General features: G+C 42.6%; 1 protein-coding gene across 1 annotated transcript in view; it reads left to right on the forward strand.

Annotated features, from left to right (window-relative positions):
- CLDN14 (claudin 14) overlaps nucleotides 1–16,799 on the forward strand; it is a 33,254-nt gene extending 16,455 nt beyond the window's left edge. Inside the window, exon 2 of the mRNA XM_068688370.1 lies at nucleotides 9,228–16,799. Coding sequence (XP_068544471.1) covers nucleotides 9,345–10,055 — 711 coding nt within the window. The 5' untranslated portion in view covers nucleotides 9,228–9,344 and the 3' untranslated portion in view covers nucleotides 10,056–16,799. The remainder of the gene's footprint in view (nucleotides 1–9,227) is intronic.
- Nucleotides 16,800–17,159: the final 360 nt, after the last annotated feature.

The following is a 17,159-nucleotide window of genomic DNA, read 5'->3' on the forward strand; positions in this document are numbered from 1 at the left end:
GAAGTCTGAGGATCTACAATTTTGTGTAAAACCTCCATGACTGTGTTGAAAATCCAAAATTATGGCAAATACTGAAGGGCAAGGAAGATCTCTTTGTCAGGTCTGATTCCGATGTATCAGGTCTTTAATAGGATGGGCTTGAGCAGCTGTTCTCCATTTACACCAACATGAATGAGCCCAAGCTCACCGAGATATGCAGGGCATGCCAGCTCACTGCTCCAGCTTTAGCAGTGGCATTTATCTTCTTGTGCAGTTCTTACAATGCCCACCACCATAACGGCCCCTAGGCACATTAACAGGTTAGAACATATCTGGATTTTCTCAGATGGATCTTCAACATACCCAGATAAGTAAGGAAGAATGGGGAAGGTTGGCCATTCATCTGGGGCTGCCAAATGTCTGTCCTGAAGACCACTCACAGCAGCATTGCCAGCCAGCCCACTGGGGGTCTGCCAAGCTTGGACAGTGGCACTGAGAGCGTGTGGCAGCTCAGGTGCCAGCAGTGCCTCATGCTGGTCATACGGGCCAGGCTCAGTTTGTGCAACACACCCAGGCATATAGAATGCATTGCTCAGGGGCTCAGACCACATTTCTGCATGGTAGCCTTCCTAGGCTCCATGGAAGCAAAAAAAAAAAAAAACAACACATGGGAACCAAAAATTACAAAAAAAAAAAAAAATCAACAAAAAAAGGTAAGTGGCCTCTGTGGATGGCTGGGATGAAAGCTTACTGAGGCAGAAAGGAGAGGCAAAGGATGGATCCACACACTTTTTTTGCTTGGAGGTTTGCTGCTGCTGGTAGGCAGCTTAGCTCAGAGCAAGCAAATGGTACCCCTTTCCCCCTCCCCTCTTCACTCTGTGGCTGCTGAGTGAACACAGCAGCCCAGATCTTGTTTCAGGTTTTTCCAGGGTGCGTATTTCCCCCCTTAGATCTTTTGACAATAGGGCACTGGCCCCTCCAAGCAGGCTCATGCCCAGGATGGAGTTCAGAGCCACAAGCAGTCCCAAGAAGGAGAGGAAAGCTGCAAAGGTGCAGTCGCCTAGCAGGCTATGCACTGCAGTGTAAACCCTGCAAATCTAATTTCAGTCTTCAGCAAAGCAATGGTTCACATAGTAGGGGAAGTTTCTGGAAGCACCTGTACCAAAGGATAACACACGATCCCATTCTGAGGTCAGTTTGAGCAGTGGCTGAAGGGAAACTCTGTCCTGCGGCAAAGACGACATAAATAGCAATACATCACATGATGTTACAATAAAGATGAAGCTAAATTGGTCTGAAAACTATTTTAAGCATTATTGAGCAATGTCAATAGCATGAGAGTGGGCAGAAAAGGGGAAGAAGGAGAGAGCCTAGGAGGGACATGGGTAACAAAATAGGTATGTTAAATTTCAATAGGTATTTGCAGGCCATACGCATCACCGAGGTAATTTGTTTAGGCTGATTCGAGGAAATATGGCTGGGAGAAGGAGCATGAGAATTTAGCTTGGCACTCAGGATGTATTTCTGAACGGTGAAGCGTACCAGACTGCAGAGCAGCCCGCCACAGGAAATGTTAGAAACTCCAGGGCTTGAGTCATTTAAAATCTGACTGGGCAAAATCACCCAGGAGTAACCTGAAGGCAGTGCTCACACAGGCTGCACAGGCATTGCAGACACTGGTCATAAATTATAATAACTCGGATACAATAGGTAGCCAGCCAGCTGCACGCATGCAGACTGGGGGACACAGCTCAAAGCCTCCATCTCCCAAACACCACAACAGTGCCGCCCCATCTCCACTGCTGAGTGGCACCGCGTGGATTTATGCTAGCTGACAACCTGGCCCAAAGGCTCCTGACATCCAGGCTGAAACAGCTCCAAGATCTCTCAGTGCTCCAGGGCAATAAGTGCTCTGTTTTAGCTGTTAGACTTTTGTAATCTGCCTGGGCAGCGATTAATTTACCAGCTCACGCTTGCCGACAGGAATCCTCCAGGGCACGGAGCCCCCCGTAAGTTCTGCGTCATTCAGGCTGCAACCCCTTCTGCAGATGTTGTGGCCTTTTAATCTGAGGGCCCGATAAAAGCCCAGCCTACGCACAAAATTTCCCTGCTTCCAGCAGATCATGTTCCAAAAAGGGATATGGTTGTTTCAAATGCCAGGCTACAAGGAGACTTTCTGATGTTGATTTGGCTTCGTTTATTCTGGAAGGAAAGGGTCCACAAAGACACCGGTAGGCAAACAATTGGAGTTTCAGTTCCCACGCCTCTTTTTTTTGCACAATTATATATATATATATATATATTTATTTATTTATTTATTATTATTATTTATTATTATTATTATTATTTTTTGCATACTAACACTGTGCATAAACACTGTGAATTATTTCACCCTCCAAAATGCTAACTGTTATCTTGCCTTTTCCTTGTATACTAGCTTTCCAATGAAATGCTCCATTGAGTTTAGAGCAGTCTTTGGTGGTCATATCGTAATACAGCAGTGTTTCAAACACCAATTAATTTACTCTCAGTTGAAATTATTTCCACTTTGCATGTGGAGAAGAAAAGCCCAAACTATCAGAAATGTGACCCAATGTTTAGTGTTCAGCAAGTGGAGCCACGTACCTGATTTTCATAGTACTGATCATTTCATAGCACATTACCTTGTCCCGTCTCCCACTGAATTTCTTAATAGTCAAGCTTGTTGTGTTTGGTACACCCCAAAAATGAAATCTGGCATTTGTGGTTTGCCAAGTACTCCCTCAGAATTTTGTGGAATAACGTAGATGAAACCCCAGGGCAGCAGCCTCATTTGTCTCACTTCCCTGAATATAATCCATTACTCTAGAACAAGTGAGGCTCTAAAGGAAAAAAGGCTGCTTTATCATGTACATATACAGTACCTCATAATGTTTGTGTGTTTGCAGATGGATCCAAATTAAGATTAACCAAACAAGTACTAATAACTCCAGAAGAGTTTCTTCCAAAGCCACAGTCAACATTTAAGAAAAGAGTCCATTATTTCCAGCATGTTAAGCTTACTCATCTAGCAGTGTCCCATAGGCAAACAAACACCTCCTAGATTCAGTAAACCAATTTCAGTGAAAGGATTGACTTTCTGAAAGAAAATGAAGGTTTATAGTGTATATTTGCTACAATGCTCTTTTAAGACATTAATATTATAAATATAAGACAGAACTAAGTAGCCACGTTGCATGTAGTGCATTTTATAAATGCGCCATTCATCATCTCCTCCTCTATGTTACACTATATGGAGGAACCTCTACCATATTGTGGATGTTTATTATCTTTCAAAACTATTAATCTTGGCTACATTCAGTAAAAAATGAGATCATGTGAGCTGCAAGTGGTCCAAGCACAAGAGCTTTTGTTCATGCGCCAACCATATAATTGTATGCATATATACCTCTGTCTGAAGACATCAATCATTTTCGTATAATCACAGTTTAGCTTTTCAGATAATTTTGTCCTTTTTTTCCATACCACAGGTTTTTTGGGTGGACCTTGAGACCCTGTTATAGGTATGACAAATGACTTCAAGTTTCCCAGTTCTTAGAGCTTAGATCTGGCTCCCCATACAGCAGATTTGAGCACTTCATGGTTTCTCAAACTAAGCATCCAGAAACCAAGCTGCTCAAAATCACTGGACTCTTTGGAAAGCTTTGATCCAGATGAGAAGTTCTGGGGACTATCCTGGGGACTATTCTTTCATCCCTTAACCTTGTTGTAGGTTCATGCCATGCCAATAACTTCATGTTGTGGTCTTTCTCCCTGAGGCCTGGGATAAGGCCCTGCATGGAGCACTTCAGCAAAGAGACCCATTCCTATCAGCTGCCTCTATCTTCCCCAAGAAGCAGGTGGCAGCCCCTGAAGGGTAACTCATCCCAGCAAAGATCTAAAGCACCCGATGAATTACCTACCTCAGCCACTGGCTATCCAGTGGACAGAGATGACAAGAGTCCAGAATCTGGGGTTGTAAAAGTATGTGGGATCAAATTGTGGGCCTGATACTTTTTAAGTAGTATGGTTTCTATTTTTTTTCAGGTCTATTGACATTTAAGTAAGTTCAGGATGAAAATCAGTCTTTTGGTTTGTGCCCCTGAACAAAACAAAACAAACAAACAAACAAACAGAACCCCAAATATGAAATACTCCTGTAACAGAAACAAAAAAAAATAAAAATGGAGTCCACTCAAGAATATTTCAAAGCAAGAGCATTTTAAAGACAAGAACATTTGGTGCAGAGATAGTGTATGGCTGGTCCCAGGCAAAAACAAACCACAAAATGAATGGAGGCACCCTTGGCAGCACCCATGGCCATCACAGAGACCTGAAAAAGCAGCAGGGGCAGATGGTGTTGGTGCAAAGGAGACCGCCTGTGCAGGAGGAAACAGCGAGGCAGCACCAGGCTGGTTAAAACCCAGCAGCTCGGCACGGGGGAAGTCCTGGGGGCTTTGGGGTCTGAAGACGGGTTCATGCTCCTCACGCACATCTGGCAGCGCCGCAGCTGTGCTGCAGTGATCAACGTCAGACTTTGCCGCTAGGCCTTGCTTCTCAGAGAGGGGTTAGAGTGGGTGTTGGGTCAGGGCTGGTTACAATGTGCCTTTCAAACTTTTATTGATTTCCTAATCTCTTCTTAAGGGAAAAAAAGAGGAAAAATTGAAGAATTTTGCTGCAAGCCCTACAGGCCTTATTTCCCGGAGATCTACTCACCCACACCCACATACAGGGAGGGATTTTTTCTTAGAGAGTGAAAAGTGCCAGCCAATTTTTTCCCCTAAAAACATTTCAGAAGGAGTTAGCAATTAAAGGGCCTGGGGATGGGGAGACGGCCAAACTTGGAGCATTGGAGCTGGTAATCTTGCCCACCCTCCCAGCGAAAACACTGCTTGTTCATGCCTTAAACTCTGATTCAGCTGGCAGTTAAACATGTGCCCAACCTTAATAATTCAGGCTGTGTGAGATTAAACAAGCAAGTAAAATGAGCGCATACTTCAGGGCCTGGCTGAAGTGAGGTCCCCAACAGGGAGCACGTCAGGCCTGACTGCTGGTTGTCTACAAAGGACTCCACTGCATCTCAGCACCTTGCACTTCCCCTGCACAGGCTGAGATTGCCAGATTTTCAGAGTTTTTGACATAATTGGTGCAGAATTTGAGGGGCTGAAGTGAAAGCACAGGTAGGTAAGGGTACACTGATAAATACCAAAATGACTGAATAAAAATCCATCAGCAGAACATTCTGCAGCCCCGGGGGTAAGAGTCAACACAGCCAAAATCTGCAAGAGAAGAAGCAGTTCAAGGGTCTGGCTTGGAAAGAACAGAAACATAAAGGATAAGACTGATATGGGTAGGGAAATAGTAAAATGAGAAACAATGAAAGAGGCAGCAGTAAAACATGCATCTGTCATGTAATCCAGGGTAAATACCCAGATTAGTGACATCGGTTTCTGCTGTTTATTTGGAGCTTACTTTGGAGACATGTCTCCCAAAGCTAATGCAGCTGTGATATAGCCCAGTGGAAAGTACAGCCCAGGATTTATCCCAGCTATAGCTGTTCTTGTACAGCACAGGCGACAGACATAACAAAAGTTTTTATGGAAAGACATTTGTCTTTCCAACCCTTGTGCTGTTAAAGAAGTTGGCATAAATTGGCAGAACAAGGAAATTAAAAGTTTCACAGTTCACCATTTTTCACATTATTTTACAAACACTCAGTGTTTAGATGGGCTATGCTAAACATGCATGCTACCCTGCTCTTGGTCCAGTACTGGGCCTTGGCATTAGGATCCATCACACAGCAAAACAGCAGCACTCTTCAAACCAGGTCTGCTGAAACGGTTCAGTTCAGCTGTATCAAATCTTCAGGCACAGGCCAAACTGCACCAAGAGGATGAAGAAAAAATGACTTATCTGAGATGATGGGATGGGACAAGAGACCAGGATGTTGCCAGTGTTATTGCTGGAGGGGATGCAAACAGACACCACCGTGACTAAAAGGGGCTTCCTCCAAAAGAAAAAGCTTACACCTCACATCCTGGGCATCTGAGTGGGCAAGGCAAAAGTAGAAACAAGCCACTTCAGTAGCATACTTGGTTTGAGAAAACCATTCCTGCCTTTTCTAGCAGCCATGCCTAGGACAGTGACTCTAATGGCTCCCCTTAGATAAGCAGCCATTTTACCAAAATGCAAAGGTTTTTACCCTGTACAAATGTTGTCTTTGCTTCCTCACAAAACCTGGCTCAGGTTCGCTCATTTTCCAAGCACATTAACAAACCCAGTCCGTGCAGAAAAATGACTTGCTTCTGTTCTTGCATTTAACTAGGCCAGCCCAGGAGAAATATTCAACCAGCCATTCACCTGATCCCACTGTGGTGGTCATGTTCCTCACCTAACCGGTTAGGAACAAGGCTGTAAGGTGAGACATTTTAACAGGGCCATTGATGTTCTTAGAGATAAAGGCATTCAGTTTCTGCTGGCTTTGCCACTTTCAGGTAGGGAGCAGTAGCAGCTCCGCAGTGGTTTTATTCATCATTATTCAACAGTGGCATTATTCATTCAGTGGCATTATTCAACACCAGGGGCAGCTGGCATACACTGAGGAAGGCACATGGAAAACCTGAACCAAGCAAGTGGGCTAATTAACACCAGTTTCTTAAATTAGAAGGCTCTTAATGGCTAATGTTTAAAAACAACAACCTAATACTATCTAAAAATAGTTACTGCCAAGCCCCAGGGTATTCTGACCTCCATTAAATTGGAAGTCCACTTCACGTGACTGGTGGTGTAAATCACATTTACCTTTTATATCCTGTTCTCTCTGGGATTAGCTGCAAAGCCTAATGCCTGACCTTGAAAGCCTATTTGCAAACACGCAGGAGTAGCCTTTAGCACTTCTCAGAGTGGTGTGCAATATATGGATATAATGTGTGGACCAAGCAATTGGACAGAGAGCAACCTGGGCTTCCACTTACCTGCAGATGTGTTCAGGGAAGAAAACCAAGGGAGTGGGAGTCTGTCAGACCAGGCAGGGATATGAAAGTTGGTGCTGGAGTTAGGGTCTGGAACTGGGGTGGGGGACACCCCAGCTTCTTCTCCAGTTCAGTCACAGATTTTCTGTGCGACCTGGGCATGTTCCCCATCCTCGTGCCATGTCCCAAGGCCAGGCCTAGCTCTCCCTGATCTAGAAGGAATGTTGCCAGGATGATTTCTCTAACATGTGGCATGCTTAGATATAGTGATATGCCTCAGAAGAAACAAAGCGTAATGTAAAAACAAGACAAAACAAAACAAACAAACAACAACAACAAAAAAACACAGTTTAGTTTTCCTTTTGCATAATATATGAAACCACATAATCTGGAAAACAATCATAGTTTGAGGATTTCTAGAGCTCTTAGCCAAGCAAGTGGCAGGAACAGAAACCAAATGTTCAGTACTGATGGAGACAACCACTTGCTTACTTTTGCTGTGCTCCTCTGTGCTGCGCTTGGCCCTGATGTTTGTCCCGTGATATTGCAGTACTCTGTGATAGCTGTTACAAAGAGAGCAATATGAAACACAATCTTCCCTGGCAGAGTGCAGACAGATCCTGCAGCCAGCACCTACCTAGAACAAGGATTTCAGAGATAAACCCTCTGATTTTTTCTCACCATTTGCCATTTGGGCAAATTACTTCCACAACCACAGAAAGCAGCTTATTTTTGTTTAAGCATTAGTTACAGAGCATCTGAAGGGCCAAGAAGTCCTAAAATGAGCCCTGCTCAAGCAAAGCTGGCCTTTGGTTTTGCTCTTCCCGTTTAGTGTGAGGGCCTGGTACTTCTTGGCAGACCTCCCCATCCGACACCACAATTTTCCCCACCCTATGTCTGTGCCTAGCAGACACGCTCCAAACAAAAGAAAAGGAGCGTGTCTAAGTACAAGGCTCTCAGCCTGTGTGGTTGCCCTGCCTAACCCATGCAATCCCCATGCTTTTCAATTTTTTTTTTATTTTTTACTTTCCTTTGGCACAAGGTCTATGGCGGATTCTGGGTTGTACTGGGAAGAGACACTCCATATTTCTGTTATGCAGAGATCAGTGCATGCCATGGCGTTGTCTGGAGACAAAAATCAGTACTGGTGCACACCTCAAGCAGTCCTGCCTCATTAGTGAGATAAGGTGAATGCAAACCAGCTTTCGCTTTCCTCGATCTGCGTTATTTTGTTGTTCTAATGGTCTTCATTAGTTTCACCAGATGGTTTTCCTCCCTTTGCCTGCAAAGGCCCAGTCCTGCAAACACTTAGGCTTTCTCCCATAAACATGCGTTCAGCACATGCATAGGTCTTTGCAGGATTGGAGCCTAAATTTGTTTCTGTTTCAGAATTCCAAGTTGGATCTTGATGCAACAGTTATTTTATATATTAAAATATCAGGTTTCTGCCCACACACATAATGCATGATGTATAACAGACCTTGCAAGGCAGCCATTGGAAAAGACCACTTAATCTGCGATTTATACAGAAGGAAGAGTTCCTGTTCCTTGTTTTCCAGTGAAAATTTATACACGACAAAACTGTGGAGGTGTTGCTCCTCAGAAGCTCCATGATGTACATCTGGCTTCACATGCTGTCATTTAGCCCACAACCTAAAATCATAAGCTGAGACTCCACAGAGGCTAATGAAAATTATTCCCCTTTGAGTTGCTTTATTAAAATGCAACCTCAAGAAATACTGGCAAGTCAGGAAAGTGACTTTAATCCAATACTTGTTATCCTCTTCCACAGGTTTTAAATCACTCTCGTTGCTCCCTAGTTTGAGCAAATACGCCCTTATTGTTTTTGTAGTCCTGCTATGACCTTCTGGGAATGTTTTCATCGTGTAAAGCAAACTGCAGTTCCCTACTTTATAAATCTCATTCATTCCAAGTGTTAACACTAGCTAATTCTCTGCTTTAGAAGGAAATCATGTTTGTTTTTTTGAAGAGTCTGCTGGGAAGAAGAATATTTGAATTTCAAATATTTTTTTCCATTTCATAAATTGTCTTGAGTTTTCTTCCCAGTGGGCAACAGAAGACTGTTTATATAAGTGAAGAGGGAAGCTTACTTTCCCATTACTTCCACAAAAATACGATTAACAGCGATAACTATGCTAATTATTGCACTAACTGCACTTGGAATGCACCTTACTGGCTGGAGAGGTAATGCATTTGGGTAATAATTAACTCCTTTTTTCCTCAATTACCTTTTATTAGGAGAGCAGAAGGTGTCAAAGTAAAACAGCTGCATATCTTCCAAGAAAAGCCCATGTTTTCTGAAGGAATTCAAGCGGAGGTGCTTTATTAAGGGAACCAGTCAGGACAAACATTAGCATGGCAAGCACGGCTGTTCAGTTACTTGGCTTCTCTCTAAGCCTGCTCGGTCTAATTGGGACACTAATTGCTACTATTCTGCCACACTGGTGGCGAACGGCGCATGTAGGCACCAATATTATAACAGCTGTGGCGTATATGAAAGGGCTGTGGATGGAGTGCGTCTGGCACAGCACCGGCATCTACCAGTGCCAAGTCCACCGCTCCCAGCTCGCGCTGCCTCGTGACCTCCAAGCAGCCCGTGCCATGATGGTGATTTCCTGCGTCCTGTCCGCGCTGGCATGCGTGATTGCCGTCGTCGGTATGAAGTGCACCCACTGCGCCAAGGGGACTTCTGCCAAAGCCTCCATCGCCGTCTCCGGGGGGATCGTTTTCATCCTGGCCGGTCTCATTTGCCTGGTACCCGTTTCCTGGACCACTAACGATGTAGTTACAGATTTCTACAACCCCCTGCTTCCCCACGGGATGAAGTACGAGATAGGTCAAGCCCTGTACCTTGGCTTTGTCTCTGCATCTTTGACGATCCTTGGAGGCGCTCTGCTGTGCACATCGGGCCAGTGCAGCGGGAACGAGGCACCCTACGAGCCGCAGCCCAGAGGCACGAGGAGGACTGCTCCCTCCTGTAGACCACCAACTGTCTACAAGGGAAACCATGCTTCTTCCCTGACATCTGCTTCCCATAGCGGCTACAGATTAAATGACTATGTGTGAGTTCCCTAAGATTTGCCTGCGGGACACAGCTGCTTTATAATTTCTGTGCATGGCATAAAACAAAGCTAGGATGATTTTTAATTTATAAGGGTTACGATACAAAGTTTACCATTGTTCATTTCTTCCTTCCCTTTCTTTCCATAGAAAGAAAGAATGTGAACACAAAACTGCTCCCTTCAGTACAAGGAGAATAAATACAAAGGAAACAGGGATATTCCGGGGACTGCACATACCTGCCTACTTTAAATTAGGGTATTTGCATACAGGCAGTCCAAGGGAAGTTTTACTGAAAGTAATGTTTTGGTTTGTAGTGTCTGCCCTGCGACAAGCACAAAGTGGAACTGGCCACGACTTGTTATTTGACCTGTGTCCCAACAGAAGATGCATTTTTGCCTAAAATAGAGAACTTCATGGCAAGACACGGTGATTTCCTGTTAAGTTTCTTATCTCCATAATGCATGAATGTTTCCTTATGACCAGGTAGTATTTTGTCTTAACTTTTTGTTTGCTTTGTTTGTTTGTTTGTTTTTGTAGTGCCTAGAAATACACATTTTAATAGTATTACAACACATGTGTTTGACAGTATTTCATAGCTGATATTTTAAAATTATACTACAATGGTTTGACCTTATCAAAACAAAATGTTAGAACTTTTTGAAACAGCATAATTCGTCATAATGGAAACAAATTATTCTGTGGATCAGAAGTGGGTTTTAGAAATGTCAGTCATAAAATAATAATAATAATAAAATACTATCTGATGCTAAACTTCTGTTAAAAGTGGAGAAAAAAAATAATTATCAGAATTTGTCACAGAATGGACATTTACCTCTTTTGCAGTTGTGGCATTATGTATTATCAATGAATGTTTCAGAGCAGTAAAACAATTTCTAGAGCCCTATCCCCAAAATACCATGTGATCAAAATAATTTCTTAGACTTAATCTTGATGCTTTTTCCCTGGGATCCTGATTGAAGGGGCATTATGGTAAATAATCATATTTTTATATACTTCAGCAGAATTTTGGGAAATTTCATTCTGCCAGACTTTGGCACAAAAAGCAGTCTGTGCTGGAAGAGCTTACACACATGGATTGTAACTATTGCCTCTCAGGAGAAATGTAATATGAAGACACTTACTTCTAAATTTCTGAGAAAATGTAATCATTACTCAGTGTATTCGAACAATTAAAAAAGAAGAGGAATTCCCCTGTCATTTTACATACAACATGTACTACAAGACCTTAGTATCAAATCAGAAAAAAAAAAAAAAAAAAAAAAAAGGAAGCCCTGGATTACTATTAACCCCAGAGAGCTGTATGTCCCTCTGGAGTAACATACGGACCAACACATTGACATTTAATAGGGTTAATAAAAAAGTACTTCCAACAACTGTGAGGGAAATACATGTGGTGTAATTCATTTGGCCAAAAGCCTGTTTGCAATTACGTTATCACCAGGTAGCACCTCCAGAGCTGGGAGTCTTTCAACACTTACCCAGTTTTCACTCTGAACCTCCCTTTCTGTGGTTGGTCACCTACATTTATTTTTTTTTATTTTTTTTTTTAATGATGATTTGAGCTGTGACGGAGTACTTTTCAGCATCAATGCAAGTTATCATCATCACCACTTCTAATAAAATAAAATGACATTTCCGTGCAATTTGCTGAGAGCAACAATCACAAAAAGGATCTGGGGCCAGGCTCTGGCACATGAGTGGTAAAAACCTATCATGTTTTATTAACTGTAGATATTACATATGATGTGAAAAAAAGATTTTACAGAAACTTCATTAACACTGCAAACATCTTAATAACAGACTTGGAGATGCAAGGAACTGACAGAAACTGCTTTAGACAATGGCCTCTTAGTCATGATGGAGCAAAACTGGAGTTCATTATACATTTTCTCAGACGTCTTTCTAGGGGGAAAGGTAGACTAATAAAGGTGGTCAGTTACACCGTTGTTTTTTTTTCCTGTGTTTACATTACAATAGATCTAGCCAAGTGATTATGATATCAACTTTGAACAAGGGTTTTGGACAGCCATGAATACTGGCACACAAGTCCGAGTCCAGGAAATGGGCTTGTGTGTCATTAGGTAGTATGTTTGCTATATACTGATAAATTATTTCACTTGCCAAGATGTTTGTGCAGTGGGAATATGTATGTGTAGTGCTATTCTTACTGCACAAATTCCCAGCCAAATAGGATACGTGACAGTAGTAAGAACAGTTTATAAAGTCCTGGCAAAAATACCTGGAAGTGCTCTGATGTCAGTGAAGAGAGTGAAATGGTTTATTTCACAGGATGCTGTGAACCAGTGGATCCCATCCCCTGCTGGAATCAACATATGTTTCTGCTCTTTTTTATTTTTATTTTTAAGCTGCCATTTGAAGCAAAAAAAAAAAAAGTATCCCTTCTCACAGCGTTAAAGGTCTGGCAGTCAGCAGGCATGTCTCTGAGACCTCAGCCAAGGAATTAATCCCCACCACCCTCCCCTTGCTGAGTAATCCCTGGTCATCAGCGGCATCTAAGGGCAAAAGAGTGTCAAGGACAGGGGCTGAGCTGCCTGGGCCACGGAGGTGTCACATATGGGAATGTACTCTTTGGTCAGCTGTAAGGATGGGATTTGGCAATAAAGGGCTGTTGTGGTCAGTTCGGCAGCATCAGGGAGAGAGCGAGGCTCTTTCAAAGACACCTCAAACCAGGACCCCCACCTGGGGATGGGATGAGGGCAAGACTGCTGCTTCCCACCTTGGCATCCTCCCTGCAGGCTGTTGTACTAGCTGTTCTCCAGTCACCCTGAATTTTGCCATCTAAAATACAGAAGGCCTTGATATTATCTCAACAAATATGCCAGAAGTGTAACTCTGATTCAGCACATCACATACCATTAAACATAAATCAAAGGAACTGAAGAGAAGAAAACTTACACTTGCTGCTAGAAATTGGATAATAGTCCAAAGGAAAAAAAAAAAAAAAAAAGTGCTACTCTGTTTCTACCGACCCTGAGGGATTACAACCATGAGCATCCTTGCTAAACAGCATCCCACCAGTATCCTAACTGCATCTGCAGGAAAGGGATCTAACCAGCAGGCTGCAAGAAGAGACTGATCTAAGGACATGAAACCTAGGCGGGGGGTGGGCACAGAGGTAGACCAGGGCCTTCCTGAGGTGCAAGGTAGGTGGGTGGGAACAACAAAAAAAAGTAAAAAAAAAAAAAAAGTAATTTACTTTTTGGCTTAAAGTACAGGAATATATTGATATTAAACCCTGAAGAAACTGTTATGTCCAAGGCTGTCCTTCTGCACAGCAGAGGCCAAAAGACTGTGTTGTTGGAGGGATGCATGATCCAGTGCCTAAGACAGGCTGTGCTGCTCATTGTCACAAAACCTGACATAGTTGGTGGGCAGACAGAGGCTCTTTGGGTTGCAAACTGGTATGTTTGCTCCGGTTTTTCCACAATGCCTGATACAAGTACTGAGTAAGGTAAATGATACACCATAGTAAACACTAACTCATTTCCACAACAAACGTGTCCAAGTTAACTAATAAGATGAGGAAATGAACTACAATCAGTAACTAAATGTTTTGCTTATCTAAGACAGAATTCATCAGACCATTTCCACAATTAGCTATTAATTAAGGTCTTTCAAGTCAGTGCATTAAGATTGATGGAAATTCTGGATCCACCTGTAAATACCTGCTGCTGTTTTGCTGTTTACTTTGCTCTATATCCAACAAGATGGTTTGTGGAGAAATACATATGAAAGATAGTAAGGGTAAAGTGCTTCAAGAGGTCCAGGAGCTGCTTAAAGAAAAGTTGAAAGCTTAATATATTCCCATCTCTAGCTGATCTACCAAAATATATTGTATTTTCCTGCATGCCTTATTTAGGTATGTGGTATAAGAGATTTTTTCTTTTCTAACTTGTTTTCTTAAGAGATTATTCATGCAGCTTAGGCCATGTGTTCTACATTTCCTTATTCTCACTGCTACATGGGTACCTGGTCAGGCTGATTCCCAGGTTAATTCCTATCCTTTCCTGTTCTTCTGCCCTGACATCCGAAGATATGTCTGAACCTAGTGAGGCTTGATCCTGACAAAGCATAAATCAGAAGATCTCCCTTGAAGAGCATAAATCAGAAGATCTCCCTTGAAGTTACGTTATCCCACTTTCCCTACTGCTCCCCCTTCCCCAGGCAGGAGAGCTAGATGAGGTGTTCCCTTCGCTGAGAAACCTGCCAGTTTTGTAAGGCAGTTTTCCATCAACTCCAGCATCTGAAAACGCTCCACAAAGAAGACAGGAAGATATACTGACTTTTTTTTTTTTTTTTTTTTTTTTTTTCTTAGACAAAGGCCTCCTGGGGGAAAATGCTGTTAATTTTATTTTCTGCTTTAAGCACGAGGAAGATCCATTCATTTTATTAGCTTGCACTTAAAACATCTTTGGTAAGCAAACTGCTGCAAAGTAGAGTGAATAAAAAGAGTGAATCAATGTGCAGATTTTGATCTGTTAAGAGCACATGTGTATATTTTATATGTGTGTGTGGATATATAAAATGGTGGAATTCTGGCTGCATTGACTTTACAGAGGTCAGAATTTCACCCATAAGCTTATTATTATTGTCAATACTTCCAAGTCTATTATAGAGCTTTTAACTAAAAGGCCTCCAGAGCAAAGAAAATCAAAGTCAAGGGAGCTTTGCCCCTGTAAGAAAGACAGCAAGGAGGGACTTGCCATGGCCATTTCACAAAGTGTTTCGTACTGAGCAGAGTAGTTGTATCTGGTGGCATGTATGAATGAGTCTCCCTTCCACTTGAGTCAAGGACAATCAATTTTATTTTTAAAATGTCATAATCAGTGATATTGATCAACACTCCCTAATGGGGTTGCTCTCGAATCCATACTGGCTTGGGTTATTGCTACTTCCCTTGCAATTCATGCTCAATTAGGCTGCCTGGCTAATGCATGTCAGCTTCATTTAATCGCTCTCAGGCCTGCAGTGTGAGAAAAGGGCAAGCTGACAGAGTAATCCTGCACTTTCACTTTGCAGTGAGCTGCCTATTTGTTTTATTTGTTCAAATTTTAAAGGGCTAAGCGCTTGTTACATGGAAAATACAGAAGAGCAAAAGTCAAGAAGTACTAATAAGCCTTGGAAAACAGAGCTAGAACTCAGTTGCTTGTGCAAAGAATTCCTAATGTGTTCGGTATTCCGAAAGCAAGGTGGATTTTGTAGCTCGTTGCTGATGAGTAGTGCTTGTCCATGGAAACTGCAAAAGAAAATGGGTAGAAGCAAATGTCTTCTGCCAGATACATCCTTGGAAGAAGAATGTTTATTCACTGGTTGGCTGAGGGTAATGTGGCAGAAGCAACTTCTAGAGGAAGCTGGCAAACAGCTGGAAATCACAGACTTAACAGTTGCTTCCATAATATATAATATTAAAGTTAAATAATGTTAATTAATTAGGGGAAAGGGAGAGAGAGAGGAATGGCAGCACGCCAGCAGAAGGGAAGTAGCTATTAAACACCTAAGATCTCCAGCCTGTGCAAGAAGCCTGTGCACTTCCCCCAGCACGCCAGTTGTGAGCTGAAACAAAGAAATCACCTGTGACCACCGAAGTGCCTGGCTGCAGACAGAGGCTCTCGGGGCATCTAGACATGAAACTAAATACTAGAGGAAGAAAAATGCAGGTATGAGAAAAGTAAAGGAAAAAAAAACCTCTAGGGGGGCTCTCCTGAGCGTGGTGCCCCCTTTATGGTTGGGCTGTATGTCCCTTGCCGCCTTCCCACCTCCTGGCTAAAGGTTAGGTTTGCTGAGGGAAAAAAGAAGTCAGAGAAACACTTGGAGGCTAGAGCACTGCTGTGAGTCCCAGATTTCCAGCCCCAAAACCTGATGCATGTCTTGGGAATCGAACCTGCATCTGACCATGAGAGGCAGACTAAGGTCGTATTGTATTTTCTGCTTCTTTCTACTTTTGGTAGTGCAAGTTGGTGGGTGTTGCTACTCAGATGTTCGCCTGATACTTGGGGGAGGAGAAACTATCTCACAAATTTTGGGTGTCTTGTCTCCTTTGAGATTAATGCTCTGCATCAGTGACAGTTCAGTCTGCCTGGTGGGACCTGTGCTCCTGACCCCTGCAGGATGCAGCCAAGCAGATGCTGTCTTTCTGCAGGCAAGCAGCACACAGCTGGCTTTAGGGAAAACATCACCCTCAGCAGCATGTCTGTAAACCCCACCTCATCTCTGTACCTCTGCAGAGCCATGCCTAGGGCCCTATCTAACAGAACTATAGCAGGAGAGCATTAAAAAGACAATATGAAAATAAGCTCATTCCAATACGGCGGAAAGGGTTACTTGATGTTTTGGTTTGGTTTGGTTTTGGTTTTGTGTTTTTTTTGGTTTTTTTTGTTTTTTTTCCCCATTGATTTCTTCAGTTTTTCTTTTTCTAGCCACAACAGGCCTCCTTCTTGTTCCCTGTTTCCTCTGCTCCAGCCTCTCCAGGTTACTTGGCTTTAGAGTGTGCTTCTAGTTTTAGACTTGCTGAGGGTTGTTGCACATGATGGCAATTATAGCAAAGAAAACTGAAACCATCCAGGACAGGAAGGGGAAAAGAAAGCTGTAGGCTTCAGCCTAAGATTTTAGTTTAACAGAGCTGAAAAAAATCCAGTACTCTTGCAAAGACATATAATTATTAGTGCAAGAAATCTGTCAGATGGTAACAATGCTTACAGAGGCCACCTACATGTAGAAGTGCTCTATGATTCATTACTATTGTCTTTGAATAAAATGTTGTCTGAACTCCACACAAGGTAAAAGATTTATTTATTACAGCTATGTCTTTCCCATATTTCTCTTTCTACAAGAAATTTTATGAAAACTAACTTGTGTAGCATTTGTAAGAAGGCAAGAACAGTACTATTTATTTATTTGTTTGTATATTTCAACTGTGATGTCCTTGGTTAGCCAGCCTGGGGATCTTCCTTGCATTCAGGACCTAATTCTGCAACATTTTGGCCAACAGGCAAACAGAAAACACCAAAACTATTAATTTTTGCTTTTTACACCTGGGTGTTCTGGGTGTTAACTGCCTGTATTGAT

The sequence above is a fragment of the Anas acuta genome, chromosome 1, assembly GCF_963932015.1.
Source record: "Anas acuta chromosome 1, bAnaAcu1.1, whole genome shotgun sequence".
Classification (NCBI taxonomy): domain Eukaryota; kingdom Metazoa; phylum Chordata; class Aves; order Anseriformes; family Anatidae; genus Anas; species Anas acuta.